The sequence below is a fragment of the Neophocaena asiaeorientalis genome, unplaced genomic scaffold, assembly GCF_003031525.2.
Source record: "Neophocaena asiaeorientalis asiaeorientalis breed wild unplaced genomic scaffold, Neophocaena_asiaeorientalis_V1.1 scaffold345, whole genome shotgun sequence".
NCBI lineage: Eukaryota > Metazoa > Chordata > Mammalia > Artiodactyla > Phocoenidae > Neophocaena > Neophocaena asiaeorientalis.
In genome coordinates, this window is record NW_020175181.1 from 3689649 (window position 1) to 3707476 (window position 17828).

At 37.8% G+C, this 17828-nt stretch overlaps 1 protein-coding gene across 6 annotated transcripts in view; it reads left to right on the forward strand.

Annotated features, from left to right (window-relative positions):
* The window catches only part of ITSN2 (intersectin 2), a 156560-nt gene that overhangs the window by 102909 nt on the left and 35823 nt on the right, over positions 1–17828 (forward strand). For 5 of the 6 annotated variants that reach the window (XM_024764421.1, XM_024764422.1, XM_024764419.1 and 2 more), the window contains exons 25-28: positions 10447–10492; positions 10573–10694; positions 12414–12510; positions 12941–13132. In XM_024764421.1, coding sequence (XP_024620189.1) covers positions 10447–10492; positions 10573–10694; positions 12414–12510; positions 12941–13132 — 457 coding nt within the window. Of the gene's footprint in view, positions 1–10446; positions 10493–10572; positions 10695–12413; positions 12511–12940; positions 13133–14831; positions 16763–17828 lie in introns of those variants that run through there. The other variant, XM_024764425.1, reaches the window with a different exon arrangement.

Below are 17828 nucleotides of genomic sequence, written 5' to 3' on the forward strand. Positions count from 1 at the left end.
TTTACTGAGCTGCTGCAGTCGATAAAAGCCCCAATTAAGGCACTATTAAGGGACTTAACCGCGTAATGGTGGGGAAGCATTCCTGAAAAGGTTTAATGATCTCAGATCCTGACGTAGCCGGGAAGTCATTAGTCATTAATGCCACATCTAGATCTTGATTATGAAGTTCTCTGTAAGAAAACACTTGGCATATAATAGCACACAAGATTATACCTGATTTGTTACAGAGAGCAAGATATACCTTTTCAAACGTATTTTTAAATCTCTATGTGTTCAGGTAAGAAAAGTGGCCAATTATGAGCAGAAACTGCCTAGTGAAAATCCATAGCATGATCGCATGCCAATTAGATAAGCAATACCACTCAATAATAGTAATAATAATGGAAATACAAAATGGAACATGGTATTGTACTAATTAATAAGACTGTGACTGTGCCTATAAAGTAATTCGATTGATTCCCAGTGTAATGTGTGGAAACTCCTTTAACATAAAGCTGCATTGAATCTAGAGAAAATTAAGCAGGTAGAGTCTCTGCCTTCTTAAGTATTCATGCACTTACTCGTTCATTCAACAGCTGTTCACTGAGAGCATCTGTGTAAGGCTTGGTCGGGGGCTCTGGGAAACAGGTGAACAAAGCAGTCAAGGTACTCATGAAAGGTACAGTCCAAATAAATGATGATCGACTGTGATAAGTACAGTGAAGGAACAAACATGGTGCAGGTAACTACAGACGGAAGATCTTTTAAGATGAGGTGGTCAAGGGAAGGCCTCTGAGGAGCTGGTTCAGCAAAGACCTGAACTGTAAGGAGGCCAGTCTTGAAAAGGCAAATCAGGGGAAGAAAGGAGGGGTGGAACTTCTTGGCTATTTAGCATCTGAATTCCTTTCCTGAATTCCTTACCACAGTGTGAGTCTTGGTAAGGGGCAGGCTTCTCCAAAGCCCACCTACTCACTTTCCTAGCCTTCCTTGCAGTTAGAGTTTGGGAACATGACCCAGGCTTGGTCAGAGTCATCTGTCCAAGGCAGTGAATCAGGAACTAGTGATACCAAAAAGCAGAGCTGAGAATTTCTTCTAGGTGGCAATGAGTGTGGTAGCAACATTCAGTTTTCGGAGCAGTGATTCCAGGATATCCTTGTCTAAGGGAGCATTGCGTTCAGAGGCAAAGGCAACAGAGCCCTCTTCAGGCTGGTTCTGGGTGTGATTCTGCATGAAGTTCTGTCTGTCCAGCTTTGCTTTGTCTCTTCCTAATCTCCAGACCTCGTATTGCAGCCTTCCTGGAAGTTCTGTGAGCCACCCAATACACTCCATTTCCCTTAGGCTTAAGTCAGCCAGAGTCGGTTTCTGATGATTCCATCTAAAAATCCTGATAGACTGGAGTACATTGCAGGTAGATGCATATGCAGTAGCCCTAAGGTGGGAGGAGAGGGAGAGAGAGCTTGGAGGAACTGAGAAAAACCCAGAGTGGCAGCATTAGTGAAAAAGGTGGCAAGTGAATAAGATGGCTGCAGCCGGCGAGCCAGGCAAGAGGCAGAGCAAGCAGGTGTGCGTAGCAGAAGCCAGAAATGTGCTGGGCCGAGCCTTTTCTCAGGGACACTCAACTAGCTCCCGTGTCCTGATGGGATGTGTCTCTACTGGTCTCTGAGGGCTCTGAGGCAGCGCTGAAGGGTTCTGGTTGGGTGGTTGCCACTCTGCTGTGCCAAGGAAGTCCAGACTGTTCTCTACTGAGGAGGCTAAGCCTGAACTTGCCATTTCCAGCTCTGTGAGATCGCTCTCTCTTTCTCTCCTTTAAGTACCAAGATATGTATCTCTAAAGGCATTTATAGCATTAATTTGGTTATATGTTTTTGAGTGTCATATCCATCATCAGACACTAGCTAACTCCCTGGGGTCACAGTGGGGAGGTGGGATGATTGCATGCCTTGGATTAAGACAGATCTGGATTTTACCTCAGACAAGTTGCTTCACTTCTCTGAACCACAGTTTTCTCATTTGAAAAATGAGGATAGTAGTACCTCATTGAGGATTACATGCCCTGTAAGTTACTATACAGTGCCTACCACGTAGTAGGCACTCTGTTATACTAGTCCTTTGTTCCTTAGTATTTCATGGAATTGAATAGAATCTTCTGCAGCTAGGAAAACAATATAAAATCCTTGCTTTTGTGCTTACCTTATTGTAAAGTGCTAATTTAGAATAAAGTACCTTACATTGCTTTCTTAGTTCAGAATTTGATCATGAAAATTTCCTTTTTCTTAAAAATTCCCTAAAGAGTTATTGCCATTTATTCAGTTCACTCCAGCAAAATTACTACCCCCCCAAAAAAAAGACCATTTTTCCCCTTCTAACATCCTTGTATTAATGATGTAGACTACAATTAAAACACTGCATCCAAAACCAGAAGGTAGATTTTGTTATTTTTGAGAAACAGAGGAAGATATTACTCAAGTCCTGATTGTCTTAGCCAAAATATTCCCTTATGTAATATTCCTTGGGCTTGAGTCTTTTTCATTTTAAGAACTTGAAATCATAGATGTTCTATAGGTTTGTCATTGATTGACCAAATACGTAACTCAGCTCTGAAGATATTAAAAACTTTAAAACATCACAAAACAAAAATCCTAGAGCCTCCCAAGCCCCTTGCTTACTGACTTGAACACCTTAGTTTAATCTAATGAATTGACAATCTTAGAATCCTTTTCTTTCCTCCTTGGCTGCTGGTCCTTTTTTTTTTTTTTTAATAAATAAATATAAATAATAAGCAGGTTCTTATTAGTTATCCATTTTATACATATTAGTGTATACATGTCAATCCCAATCTCCCAATTCATCATACCACCACCACTTTCCCCCTGTGTTGTCCATACATTTGTTCTCTACATCTGTGTCTCTATTTCTGCCCTGCACACTGGTTCATCTGTACCATTTTTCTAGGTTCCACATATATGCATTAATATACGATATTTGTTTTTCTCTTTCTGACTTACTTCACTTACTTCAGTCTGTTTGACAGTCTCTAGATCCATCTATGTCTCAACAAATAACCCAGTTTCATTCCTTTTTATGGCTGAGTAATATTCCATTGTATATATGTACCACATCGTCTTTATCCATTCATCTGTTGATGGGCATTTAGGTTGCTTCCACGACCTGGGTATTGTAAATAGTGCTGCAGTGAACATTGGGGTGCATGTGTCTTTTTGAATTATGGTTTTCTCAGGGTATATGCCCAGTAGTGGGATTGCTGGATCATATGGTAATTCTATTTTTAGTTGCTTAAGGAACCTCCATACTGTTCTCCATAGTGGCTGTATCAGTTTACATTCCCACCAACAGTGCAAGAGGGTTCCCTTTTCTCCACACCCTCTCCAGCATTTGCTGTTTGTAGATTTTCTGATGATGCCCATTCTAACTGGTGTGAGGTATTACCTCATTGTAGTTTTGATTTGCATTTCTCTAATAATCAGTGAGGTTGAGCAGCTTTCCACATGCCTCTTGGCCATCTGTATGTCTTCTTTGGAGAAATGTCTATTTAGGTCTTCTGCCCATTTTTGGATTGGGTTGTTGCTTTTTTAGTATTGAGCTGTGTGAGCTGTTTATATATTTTGGAGGTTAATCCTTTGTCTGTTGATTCGTTTGCAAATATTTTCTCCCATTCTGAGGGTTGTCTTTTCATCTTGTTTATGGTTTCCTTTGCTGTGCAAAAACTTTGAAGTTTCATTAGGTCCCATTTGTTTATTTTTGTTTTTATTTCCATTACTCTAGGAGGTGGATCAAAAAAGATCTTGTTATGATTGATGTCAAAGAGTGTTACTCCTATGTTTTCCTTTAAGAGTTTTATAATGTCCAGTCTTACATTTAGGTCTCTAATCCATTTTGAGTTTATTTTTGTGTGTGATGTTAGGGAGTGTTCTAGTTTCTTTCTTTTACATGTAGCTGTCCAGTTTTCCCAGTACCACTTATTGAAGAGACTGTCTTTTCTCCATTGTATATCCTTGCCTCTTTTGTCATAGATTAGTTGACCATATGTGCGTGGGTTTGTCTCTGGGCTTTTTATCCTGCTCCATTGATCTATATGTTTGTGCCGGTACCATATTTTCTTGATTACTATAGCTTTGTAGTATAGTCTGAAGTCAGGGAGTCTGATTCCTCCAGCTCTGCTTTTACTTGGGTTTTCTTTCTTCTTCTTTCTCTAGTTCCTTTAGGTGTAAGGTTAGATTGTTTATTTGAGATTTTTCTTGTTTCTTGAGGTACAATTGTATAGTTATAAACTTCCCTCTTAGAACTGCTTTTGATGCATCCCATATGTTTTGTTTTTTGTGTTTTTTTTTACATCTTTATTGGAGTATAATTGCTTTGCAATGGTGTGTTAGTTTCTGCTTTATAACAAAGTGAATCAGTTATGCATATATATATGTTCTCATATCTCCTCCCTCTTGCGTCTCCCTCCCTCCCACCCTCCCTATCCCACCCCTCCAGGCAGTCACAAAGCACCGAGCTGATCTCCCTGTGCTATGCGGCTGCCATCCCATAGGTTTTGGATCATCGTGTTTTCGTTGTCATTTGTTTTTAGGTATTTTTTGATTTCCTCTTTGATTTCTTCAGTGATCTCTTGGTTATTTAGTAACGTATTGTTTAGCCTCCATGTGTTTGTGTTTTTTTCCCTGTAATTGATTTCTAATCTCATAGCGTTGTGGTCAGAAAAGATGCTTGATATGATTTCAATTTTCTTAAATTTACTGAGGCTTGATTTGTGACCCAAGATGTGATCTGTCCTGGAGAATGTTCTATGCGCACTTGAGAAGAAAGTGTAATCTGCTGTTTTTGGATGGAATGTCCTGTAAATATCAATTAAATCTATCTGGTCTATTGTGTCATTTAAAGCTTGTGCTCCCTTATTAATTTTCTGTTTGGATGATCTGTCCATTGGTGTAAGTGAGGTGTTGAAGTCCCCCACTATTGCTGTGTTACTGTCGATTTCCTCTTTTATAGCTGTTAGCAGTTGCCTTATGTATTGAGGTGCTCCTATGTTGGGTGCATATATATTTATAATTGTTATATCTTCTCCTTGGATTGATCCCTTGATCATTATGTAGTGTCCTTCCTTGTCTCTTGTAACATTCTTTATTTTAAAGTCTATTTTATCTGATAGGAGGATTGCTACTCCAGCTTAATTGATTTCCATTTGCATGAAATATCTTTTTCCATCCCCTCACTTTCAGTCTGTATGTGTCCCTAGGTCTGAAATGGGTCTCTTGTAGACAACATATATATGGGTCTTGTTTTTGTATCCATTCAGCAAGCCTGTGTCTTTTGGTTGGACCATTTGATCCGTTCACATTTAAGGTAATTATTGATATGTATGTTCCTGTTACCATTTTCTTAATAGTTTTGGGCTTGTTTTCGTAGGTCCTTTTCTTCTGTTGTGTTTCCCACGTAGAGAAGTTCCTTTAGCATTTGTTGTAGAGCTGATTTGGTGGTGCTGAATTCTCTTAGCTTTTGCTTGTCTGTAAAACTTTTGATTTCTCCATCAAATCTGAATGAGATCCTTGCCAGGTAGAGTAATCTTGGTTGTAGGTTCTTCCCTTTCATCATTTTAAGTATATCATGCCACTCCCTTCTAGCTTGTAGAGTTTCTGCTGAGAAATCAGCTGTTAACCTTATGGGAGTTCCCTTATATATTATTTGTCATTTTTCCCTTGCTGCTTTCAATAATTTTTCTTTGTCTTTAATTTTTGCCAATTTGATTACTATGTGTCTCGGCATGTTTCTCCTTGGGTTTATCCTATATGGGACTCTCTGTGCTTCCTGGACTTGCGTGGCTATTTCCTTTCCCACGTTAGGGAAGTTTTCGACTATAATCTCTTCAAATGTTTTCTCGGGTCCTTTCTCTCTCTCTTCTCCTTCTGGGTCCCGTATAATGCAAATGTTGTTGCATTTAGTGTTGTCTCAGAGGTCTGTTAGGCTGTTTCCAGTTCTTTTCATTCTTTTTTCTTTATTCTGTTCAGCAGCAGTGAATTCCAACATTCTGTCTTCCAGGTCACTTATCCGTTCTCCTGCCTCAGTTATTCTGCTGTTGATTCCTTCTAGTGTAGTTTTCTTTTCAGTTATTGTATTGTTCATCTCTGTTTGTTTGTTCTTTAATTCTTCTAGGTCTTTGTTAAACGTTTCTTGCATCTACTTGATCTTTGCCTCCATTCTTTTTCTGAGGTCCTGGATCATCATCACTATCATTATTCTGAATTCCTTTTCTGGAAAGTTGCCTATCTCCACTTCATTTAGTTGTTTTTCTAGGCTTTTATCTTGCTCCTTCATCTGGTATATAGCCCTCTGCGTTTTCATCTTGTCTATCTTTCTGTGAATGTGGTTTTTTGTTCCACAGGCTGCAGGATTGTCTTTATTTTATTTATTTATTTATTTTTGGCTGTGTTGGGTCTTCGTTGCTGCACGTGGGCTTTCTCTAGTTGGCGGTGAGTGGGGGCTACTCTTCATTTGTGGTGTGTGGTCTTCTCATTGTGGTGGCTTCTCTTGTTGCAGAGCACAGGCTCTAGGCACACGGACTTCAGTAGTTGTGGCTCATGGGCTCTCGAGTGCAGGCTCAATAGTTGTGGTGCATGGGCTTAGTTGCTCCAAGGCATGTGGGATCTTCCTGGACTAGAGATCAAACCCACGTCCCCTGCATTGGCAGGCAGATTCTTATCCACTGCACCATCAGGGAAGCCCCAAATAACATGCTTTTAATGAAAAACAACTATGTATTCCTCCCTCACCAAAAAAGTTTAGTGAAAAGAATGGTATATTCTTTTGGTTGAAGTATATGAAGAAAATTCACCCTCACGCATATATGAGAGGAAACAGAAATGTGTTAATAACATTTGCAGATATCTGCAGATACTCTTCTTTGATATTACTGCATCAAAACTTGAGAAGTGCTAAATTGTTGTAGGTTGGTTGTAGGTTGGTTGTTGCAACATGGAATCTGAAGCCATATCAGTGAACATTTCTTACTGTAACATTAAATTCACCAGTCTGTTTTGCACACTGAATATGATAACACCATTCATTGGTCATTTGGGAAATATTGAATCACTGAATTATGCAAATAATCCCCATATTCCTACATTTCATCATATAATATTAAGAAAATCACATTTGTGGCTTAAAGACTGAAACATAAGACATGACACCATAAAACTCCTTGAAGAGATCACAGGCAAAACATTCTCTGACATTAATCATACCAATGTTTTCTTAGGTCAGTCTCCCAAAGCAATAAAGATAAAAACAAAAATAAACAAATGGGACCTAATCCACCTTACAGACTTTTGCACAGCAAGGGAAACCATAAACAAAATGAAAAGACAACCTACAGAATGGCAGAAAATATTTGCAAACAATTCAACAGAAAAGGGCTTAATTTCCAATATATACAAACAGCTCATACAACTCAACAACAAAAACCAACAACTCAATCAAAAAATGGGGAGAAGACTTAAATAGACATTTCTCCAAAGAAGAAATACAGATGGCCAATACTCATATGAAAACATGCTCAGCATTGCTAATTATTAAAGAATTGCAAATCAAAACTGCAATGAAATACCACTTTACACTGGTCAGAATGGCCATCATTAAAAAGTCTACAGGTAACAAATTCTGAAGAGGGTGTGGAGAAAATGGAACCCTCCTACACTGTTGGTGGGAATGTAAATTGATTCAGCCACTATGGAGAACAGTATGGGGAAGTTCCTCAGAAAACTAAAAATCGAATTACCATATGATCCTGCAATCCCACTCCTGGGCATATATCCAGACAAAACTGTAATTCAAAAAGATACATGCAGGGGGAGGGATAAATTGGGAGATTGGGATTGACATATATACACTACTATATATAAAATAGACAACTAATAAGGACCTACTGGGAACAGGGGACTCTACTCAATACTCTGTAATGACCCATATGGAAAAGAATGTAAAAAAAAAAAAGGATGTATGTATATGTATAACTGATTCACTTTGCTGTACAGCAGAAACTAACACAACATTGTAAATCAACTATACTCCAATAAAAATTACAAGAAAAAAGATACATGTACCCTTGTGTTCATAGCAGCACTGTTCACAATGGGTAAGACATGGCAGCAACCTAAATGTCCATCAGCAGATGAGTGGATAAAAAATATGTGGCATATATACATATATATAAGTATGTATGTATGGAATGGAATTCTACTCAGTCAAAAAAGAATGGAATAATGCCATTTGCAGCAACATGGATGCAACTAGAGATTGCAACTAGAGATTATCATACTAAGTGAAGTAAGTCAGAAAGAGAAAGATAAATACCATATGGTATCATTTATATGTGGAATCTAAAATATAACACAAATGAACCTATCTATGAAACAGAAACAGACTCACGGACATAGAGAACAGACTTGTGGTTGCCAAAGGGGAGGGGGTTGCAGGAGGGATGGAGTTAGGAGGTTGGGGTTAGCAGATGTAAGCCACTGTATATAGAGTGGATACATAACAAGGTCCGACTGTATAGTACAGGGAACTGTATTCAATATCCTATGATAGGGACTTCCCTGGTGGCACAGTGGTTAAGAATCCACCTGCCAATGCAGGGGACACAGGTTCGAGCCCTGGTCCGGGAAGATCCCACATGCCACGGAGCAACTAAGCCCGTGCACCACAACTACTAAGCCTGTGCTCTAGAGCCTGAGAGCCACAACTACTGAAGCCCGCGCGCCTAGACAAAGAGTAGCCCCGCTTGCCGCCACTAGAGAAAGCCTGCGCACAGCAAGGAAGACCCAACGCAGCCAAATAAATAAATAAAATTAATTAATTTTTTTAAAATCCTATGATAAACCATAATGGGAAAAATGTTAAAAAAAGAATATATATGTATAACTGAATCACTGCTGTACAACAGAAATGAACACAGCATTGTAAATCAACCATACTTCACTAAAAAGTAAATCACATTTGTTAACATAGGAAAGTCCTGAAGTACTTTGAAGCGGTCAAGCTCATGGTGGTAGATACCAGTTTTCCCTTGAAAGCTTGAGTTTTATTGTTGGCAGAAATCCTGTCAGCTCTTCAACTTGAAGGGACAGGTTTACTTCATCCATCTTTGAGCAAATGTCTGCTAAATCTCAAGTCTGAATAATTTGTCATTAGTCATGTTTTCACATAAAAACGCTGTTCCATGAAAAATCTAGTTTAGGACACAATTTAATCACCTAAGGCTTTTCCGTGAGACAACCCTTGTACTTCAGTATGCAGCAGAAGTGCTTTGGGCACACTTCATTTCGTCACGCAGACTCTTGAAAAGATGTGTATCTGAGGATTAGGATTTAGTAAAATTTTTACTGCCTGATCAAGGACATGCTTCAGTGAAACCGGCCTTGTTTCCCTGTGAGCCTGTGGCTGTGACGAGTATTACGACTACTAGTATTATTTGGCACCACTGCTGTGATTTGTGCTAAGACATCAGCAGTTTTACCCACCAGTGTAAATGTCAGTACAGCAAAAGAGGCAAATAATAATGTCCTAGTACTGTTATGAAAGTAGTTTTTATCTTCCAGACCCCTGAAAGGGGCTGGAAGGACTGCCCCCAGGGATCCACAGACCACACATTGAGAACCACTGAGACTGCTTAGGTTGGCTTCTGGCTCTGCCACTTAGAGCCTAGGTGACCTTGGGTATGTTACTTCACCTTTCTGTGTTGCACTTTCCTTCTCTGTAATATGGGGATAATCCTAATTAATAGTGTTATTGCAAAAATTAGGTGAATATATGTAAAATTCTTGCAACACTACCTGTTACATAGTAAGTACTCAAAAAATGTTAGCTGTTGACTGCCATCAACTCTGCTTGGGTACTTTTACTACAGCTGTGTTCACTAAGAGAAAAGGAAATTTAACTGCTTCCCTCGTCTTGCTCATCCTATAAAGTCAAACAGGTCATAGTTGCTGGGGTATCATGCGATTTTTGTTCTTAGGTCAAGTTCAGGAGGAACATGACAAAAAATTTAAAATACTACCTTGTATGCAGCAGGAGCTAAACTCACATATGCCTTAACATACCCAGAGCACATTTGTTTTATGTGGTAGACATTGATTCTAACCACATGGATAAATGAAATGTATTTGTGTTTACGTTTAATATTCAGGAAAGATTCAGAATATGAGCTATTCCTGTTGAGTCAGTGGATGCCAACATCAGCTACTTGTATTTAATGTATTCTGTCAGAACCAGATCTCCCCATAAGTGTTGGATTCTTAGTTTATTTGATTAATGTAAGGTTAATCATTATTTTGCTCTTACTTGAAAGAAACAAGGACCCTGGGAATTAGAAATCTCTAGTTCCTCATAGCCTTTGTACTTTTACATCTGGATTGTTGGAAAAGGATAAAACAGTATATCTTTTCCTTACAGGATTTTGGGAGTGCTAGCAAATCTGGAACATCAAACAAGAAACCTGGTATGTATAATAATGAAGCTGAAAAGCTACTGAAGTGTTTAGTAGTCTTGAATTCAGTTTCTTATTTTTCTTCTTTTCAGAGATTGCTCAAGTAACTTCAGCATATGTGGCTTCTGGTTCTGAACAGCTTAGCCTTGCACCAGGACAGTTAATATTAATTCTAAAGAAAAATACAAGTGGCTGGTGGCAAGGGGAGTTACAGGTAATAACCTTTAAATAACATTTATTAATTTTATTATAAAAGTAATGCATGCTCATTAGAAAAATAAGGTTAATAAAAATTTTAGATCACCTATAATCATACCACTTGGAGGTAGTCATTATTACCATTTTAGTATCTTATGTTTCTCTCTTTTGCCTGTTTATTTTTAGCACAGTTGATGTTACAAGTAACAATATGAAGAGTAATTTCCCTAAAGACATAATTGTTTTCCAATAATAGCTGTTTTAATAAACCACAGGACACCTTCTTAAAGGAAAGCTTAGCATCATCTTTGCCTGGGATAACCCCAGGCTTGCGGCATAACTTCCAGACTGAGCGCTAAGAAAATACTATTCACTGGACAGTCCCCCCCGTCCCCACAGTCTTACGTTTTTGAAACAGCAGTGCAAGGAAAGGAGCTGCAGGAGTGAATGAGCCTGGTTTTTTCATAAAATGTTAACAGAGATAGTAATTGCATGTTTTGATACAGAAAGAGTAGTTCTTTTCTCACTCCTAAAATTTCCTTACTAGTTAAAACTAAAAAGCATTTTAGGATTAAAAGATGAGGACAGGTGTAAGAGCTGGATTTGTACATGAAATTGATATATGATTGTAATATGGAGGATTAACTTAGCGTCATTCTTGCAAATCAGGGTCTTACAGTTTCTAAAGAAAAGTGGAGGTTGAAAATTCAGTATCTTCTTGACTAACCCCCTGAAATTTCACCTTCTGATTTGCTTTGAAGATTGACCCAACTAAGTGGGAGATGTGGCTTTCCACAGATTTTGTTTATGATCTCCTGATTAATTATTAGCAAAGCCCCAAGAGGTATTTACCATGAGCTATGTCATTAAGTGTTGACTTGAACTTATTAGGAGAACATTAGAAAGTTTTTTTTAGTTTATAAATATTATTTGTGTGAAATATGCAGAGAAACTTGAGCCTGAAAGATCTCCAGATAGACTTCTACAAATAGTGTTGAGATGCATATTGAATCTTCCAGTTGTTTAATACTGACGTGGAAGGCCGATGCAGAATTCTGGTGTTCACAAGACACCCTCACTTCTAACACCAGTCATAAGTTTGGAGGTCCCCAAGACCACTCCCGAGTTCAGTAATTCTCCATAAGGGCTCAGAGAAGGCTATTATACTCATGGTTATGGATTATTACAGCAAAAGGATTTAGATTAAAATCAGCCAAGGGAAGAGATGTATGGGGCAGAGTTCAGGCGGATTCCAAACACAGAGCTTGCAGTTGTCCTCTGCCCATGGAGTCGTGGACATCATTAAATCCTCCTGGCAACAATAGCCATGGAGTATTGCCAAGCAAAGCAGCTCACTTGAGCCTTGGTTTCCAGAGTGTTTACTGGGGCTCCATCACGTAGACGCAGTTGACTGCCCACATGGCTGAACTCAGTCTCCAGTCCCTCCAGAGGCTGAGTTCATACTATGACCCAGAGGCCCACCATAAATCACATCGTTAGGCTGTCTGTCATGGTTAAGGCCCCCACGTAAAGTGAGACACTCTTACCAGTCAAGACCTTCCAGAGGTTTAGAGATTACCTCATTACCTTCCAGGAGCCAAAGGCAAAGACCAAACCTCTCTTTGGGCAAGTTTAAATTCTTTACTACACAGCCAGGGTTTTTCTCATTTTTAGTTTATGTCTTAATAATTGTCTTTAGTCTCATCTTTTACATTCTTTTTGCTAATTTTTATAGGCCAGAGGAAAAAAGCGACAGAAGGGATGGTTCCCTGCCAGCCATGTTAAACTTTTGGGTCCAAGCAGTGAAAGAACTACACCTGCCTTTCATCCTGGTATGGAAATGGGTTAACTTGTATTTCATCTTAGAGAAGTTTTGTTACAACTTAGCACTTCTTAGATTAGCTGATTCTTTGAAAAATATTTTAAAATTTGTTCTTTCCTTACCTCTGCCTAAAAGTAATACTGCAATGAGAACTTCCTTTCTAAAAAGTTCTGTGTAGAAACAGCCAGCTGTTCGGTGACACTTGAACGACCTCACTCCTTGAAATATTTTAATTGCTATACCATCATACTTTAAAGCAAACCAGCTGCTTGGATTTCTAACTGCATTTGGGAAATTCTTGTTTTTGTAAAACAGGGAATGGGGGAAGGAGGGTGGGAGAAAACAGCTAAAGGGAAATTTTAGCTGAATTTTTAACATATGATCCTTGTAGGAATAATTATTTTGTTTGATTTGTTACTTCGTTGTTCTTTTTCTGGTAGTGTGTCAGGTGATCGCCATGTATGACTATATAGCAAATAATGAGGATGAGCTAAATTTCTCCAAGGGGCAACTTATTAATGTTTTGAACAAAGATGATCCTGACTGGTGGCAAGGAGAAATCAATGGGGTGACTGGTCTCTTTCCTTCAAATTATGTTAAGATGACGACAGACACGGATCCAAGTCAGCAGTGTGAGTAATATCAAATTATTTACTTCTTAACTAGTGCATAAGCTTTAATGTGCAACATGGCATTCATTACTGCTCTGAATCAGATCTTAAACTTAGCACTCTTAGCAAATGTTATATTAACGTTTAAAGTAAGAAAATATAACAGGAAACTTTCACAAGTTAAGAAGTTATACTGCTTTTTTTCAAATACTTTCTTCCTAGCTTCAGATCCTGCTATTAGATTTTATCTGAAAAAAGTTCTAATTCTCTCATGGGTTCTTTGGTATGATAACAGTCTATACTGCAACTTCCCTTTACACCAGCCTTTTTCAGCTTAACGAAGAGTAGCTGGCAATTACCCTATGCACCTATTCAAAAGGACCCTTTTAGTGTACAGGTGCTATTAATTTTGCAACCTTCTCATTTATTTCCCACCTTTTTACACATCATCCAGCTTAGGAGAAAATTTTAAAGAAAATTATAAAATTTATTTTATAAATAAAGTGCTTGCAAAACTCATTAGGTGATTTTTTTAGGTAGATAACTCATACTGCAAGACATATATGAATTAAGATCTGTTTCACTACTTCTACAACAAGGGTCCAGATCTCAATGTATGAGATTTGGTATTACATAAAATTATCTCTTGGTAGTTACCTAGCCTTTCTTATATTTGAGAATAAACATAGCATTAATAATTAGAGAATAAACAGTACTTGGAAATATTTTTTACTTTTATAAAATAGATGTCACTTTTCCCCACCCTTTTGATTTTTTTGTCTTCTTAAATAAAATATATCATGATTTATATTTTTATCATTCTTGTGAAATTATCTAAAATCTTTAGCCTTTCGTTTTAACTTAGCTTCTAAGAACATGTAAATGGTAAAAAGCTGAGATGTGTTTATGATTCAGCACAAGTATTGTGAATTTACTTTGTACTATATAATTTTAAAATATTAGTGCATTATTTTCACTTTAGAGCTTATAAGATCTTTCTGATTTGGGGAGAAGGCTTTTCTTTAGATAAAGCAACTGAATTTCCCAATTTGGAGGTGGAGTCCAGTTTTTTATGGTTTGAATATTCCTAAAGGTATCTCAGGGTTTCAGGAGAGGTAGTAAAGAAAATTATAACAACTTGGATTACCTAAATGAATGACCGTTTTTAAACTCTGCTGATGGTTTGGCAGTTTTCAGTGCTTGCCAGTTTATCTGATTAATTAGAAATACCTGAGGTGTCTTTCCTGGACCTGAGAGAGGAAGGTACTTTTCAAACCTACTGGGTCTGGAAGATCTTTGACTAAGTGATCCCTGGAGGCATTCTGGTTTGTCAGTACATTTGGCTTTTATAGTGTCTACAATGTAAAGTGATAGTTTTCCAAAGGTTTTGTTGTTGTTTATCTTGTTTTTCAGTGGCGGAACTCTTTTCCAATTAAGTCGTATATAATAAGGAATACAAAGAACAGATAGAAGCTGTTCTAAAGGAAGAACAGCCAGGAGTGTATGAGTCAGTGAAAACTGGTTAAGTTTTAGACTATCATTTGTGTTTCTGTAGCTCTTATAAATATTACTTGCATTTTATTATGTAGTTAGGATATTTTCTAAAGGTTGAGAATTTTAATAGTTCAAATTTGTTGATGTTGCGTGTAATCGGTAGAATTTTTTCTCACCCACTTGATTTGCTTTATGTTCATTTTATTCCTCATTTTTCTTTTTATAGGACCCAATGTTGTCTTCCAGTGTGAAAGCACCCCAGAGACCCACTATCCAAGTTTGACTCTAGCGTGGAGGCAGGGCAGGCAGCCCTGATCAAATATCTCCTACACAATTCGTTAACTTCGTTCGAATGTTAGAGCCACTTGTGATTATTTCTTCGTGTTTCTAATCTACAGTTAAAATTTACTTGTAACAAGTTAAAGGATAGTGGGTCTTTGTGTGGCTTTCCCTGCTGTTCACTCTGGCATCCTTTAGCATTTTTCTTCTTTTTTAATTTGGTAATTGTAGGTCATTAGCATGCATGTTGAGTTTGCCCTTACATGGTGGGAGTTCAAACACACAAAGACCCACTATTTGCACAGACTTTTCTCGCTGGTTTGGAATGGGCTGCCATGCTTTTCTAATGTTATTGCAACATGTATATTCATTACAGAATTCAGAATTGCTTATGTTTTGCTATTATATTTGATCTAATCCTAATCACAGTGAGCTCTTAATTGGTTCAATATGTGATTTGTCCCTTAATGTGCACTGTTTATTACTTTCTAATATGCCACTATGAGTACCAATATTTAAATTTGTTTAAAGGCCAAGAAGTGGAAATATCCTTTTCTCTATTTTCTGTGTATTTTGGGGTGGGAGCAATGACACTTTGAGGGAGCTTTTATTATCTCACAGAAGAGGAAAGTGGCCTGCCCCAGCAATATGTGCAGAGCAGGGTATGTTTTATCTGTTCCGGCTGCCCAAGAATGAGTCCTGTACATGGGAGTCCCCTTGGGATCTCTGTGGTCTGGGCTCATGCGGAAGCTTCATGTGCTGCAGCGGTCAGTTGTTACTTCTTTACTAATGAGCTAAAAATGGATTCTTTTTGAGGAATGAAAGGCTCCCTTCATTGACCATGAGATATGAAACCTTCCCTTCCTTAGAGCATTTATATCTGTACATTTTGAAGTCAAAATTCATGTTATCTATTTTAATTAGGTGACTCCTTGTCCCAGGTCACAAAGGGACACTGGTTGACACTCTTCTTAATGTATTTAGTAAAGAGCATAAGGAATCCTTGAAGAATTTAAATGCCCATGAAGCAGGCAGACAGTCTCTGTCTAGTTGAGAATGAATTCAGTGAAGGAAACATGTGTGAGAGCTGGCATTCCTCTATGTCCATGAAGCTGCTTTGTGGCTAGAGGGTTGATTTTACCATTCAGAATTCTCTGGCTACTATCTATTATTCAACCACATTGGCTACTTTGGCATAGGATTTTACTTCTTTTCCTTGAATGGAGAACTTTAAAGATAATAAACATTATTATAAACTAATAAACGTGAGAGTACTTAGCTGAAACAAAAGGGAGTTTTAGTGGACAGTATTAAACTATATTTGAAAATCAATGAGAAGTTTATGCAATTTAAAATGTTTACAAACTGCAGTGCAGTCTGCTGTTTATGAATGTCCAGGTATTACCAGGACAAGTGTACATACAATCACAGAGTCTTATTTCCTCACACAGTTCTTTAAGAAGAGTGAAATATGTTTTTATATATCTGAGTTTTAAGTTAGAGGCATATTTTGTGCAATATTTGTGTAAATGAGCCTATTCATTATAAATGAATGATTTTAGTCATACATTGCCTAAATCATAACTTTACAACACTTGAGAAAGAATCAACAGTTTAGTTAGAACGTCACAAAGTTCAAATGTCTGTGTTCCAAAATACTTCACATCATTGGGATGTATGGTGATATGTATGTGTGCTCCCTGAGGCAGGGATTTCTAGCTATTAGACCACCTCAACTTTTAGCATTTGGCATCATCATGATACTTTGTTTTTTGTTTTTTGATTTTTTTTTGCGGTACGCGGGCCTCTCACTGTCGCGGCCTGTCCCGTTGCGGAGCACAGGCTCCGATGCACAGGCTCAGTGGCCATGGCTCACGGGCCCAGCCACTCCGCGGCATGTGGGATCTTCCTGGACCAGGGCACGGACCCGTGTCCCCTGCATCGGCAGGCAGACTCTCAACCACTGCGCCACCAGGGAAGGCCTATCATGATACTTTTATAAAATATGACATATAGGAAAGCAATAATACCATTTTACAGGAGGCGTAACAGATTTGCCTGCAGTCACTAAAGGGTAGAGTGTAAAGACTGAGTCCTTGTGAATTCAGCTGATCTTCTAAATTGTACAGTTTACTTGGTCTTGCCTTTTATTTTCTGAACTTTTTGCTTTTGCAACCGTTAGTTGGGTTCAAATTAAGGGCAGTTACTTTAAATCCATTTCAAACCCTGAGGTTAGAAATTAGACCCCTTAATTAGTCACATGATTTGGTGTAACATTTTCTCCTTATAATTTTGAATTTGGGTTTATTTAATACACTGATAAATTATTTCAAAAGTATTTTTGTAGCTCAAATTGCTTCACTTTTACACTGATAAATATAGTTTATTAAGAATGACATTCAGGTAGAGCTTAGTGTCTGTAAATCAGTTTGCAAGTGATATATTCATCAGGTACCTATGGACTAAGTCACATAATGGCATATTTAAGCTAAGTGTCTGGGAAATAACTTTACTGTATTTACAGAAATACCCCTCTTTGTTTAGGTATTTTGTCATATATTTGAGAATAAACTAAAAGTAAAGGAAATGGTATGACATATAATAATAACTTGTCCTTCTTAAAAGAGCATGCAGTCCTTTGCAACACCTCGTATCCAGCCACGTATTTGTTCTCATTCAGTATAAGAGGCAGCTTTCCATTTACTTAGAAAGCAACATTGGAAGGAGTTTATCAGGAACATAAAATTTTAGAATGAACAAATCTGAACCCTGTAGGAGGTAAAGAATGAAAATTTATTTAAAAATTGCAATATGTGCTAACCATTTTTAAGGTATATGATTAAACCTGATAGGTTTTTCAGCAATGAAAAAATCAGTTCTAAGACCAAAGCTGATTTTTTTAGAACACTTGAAAATCTAAATTCACCTTACCTGTTGTATAGTT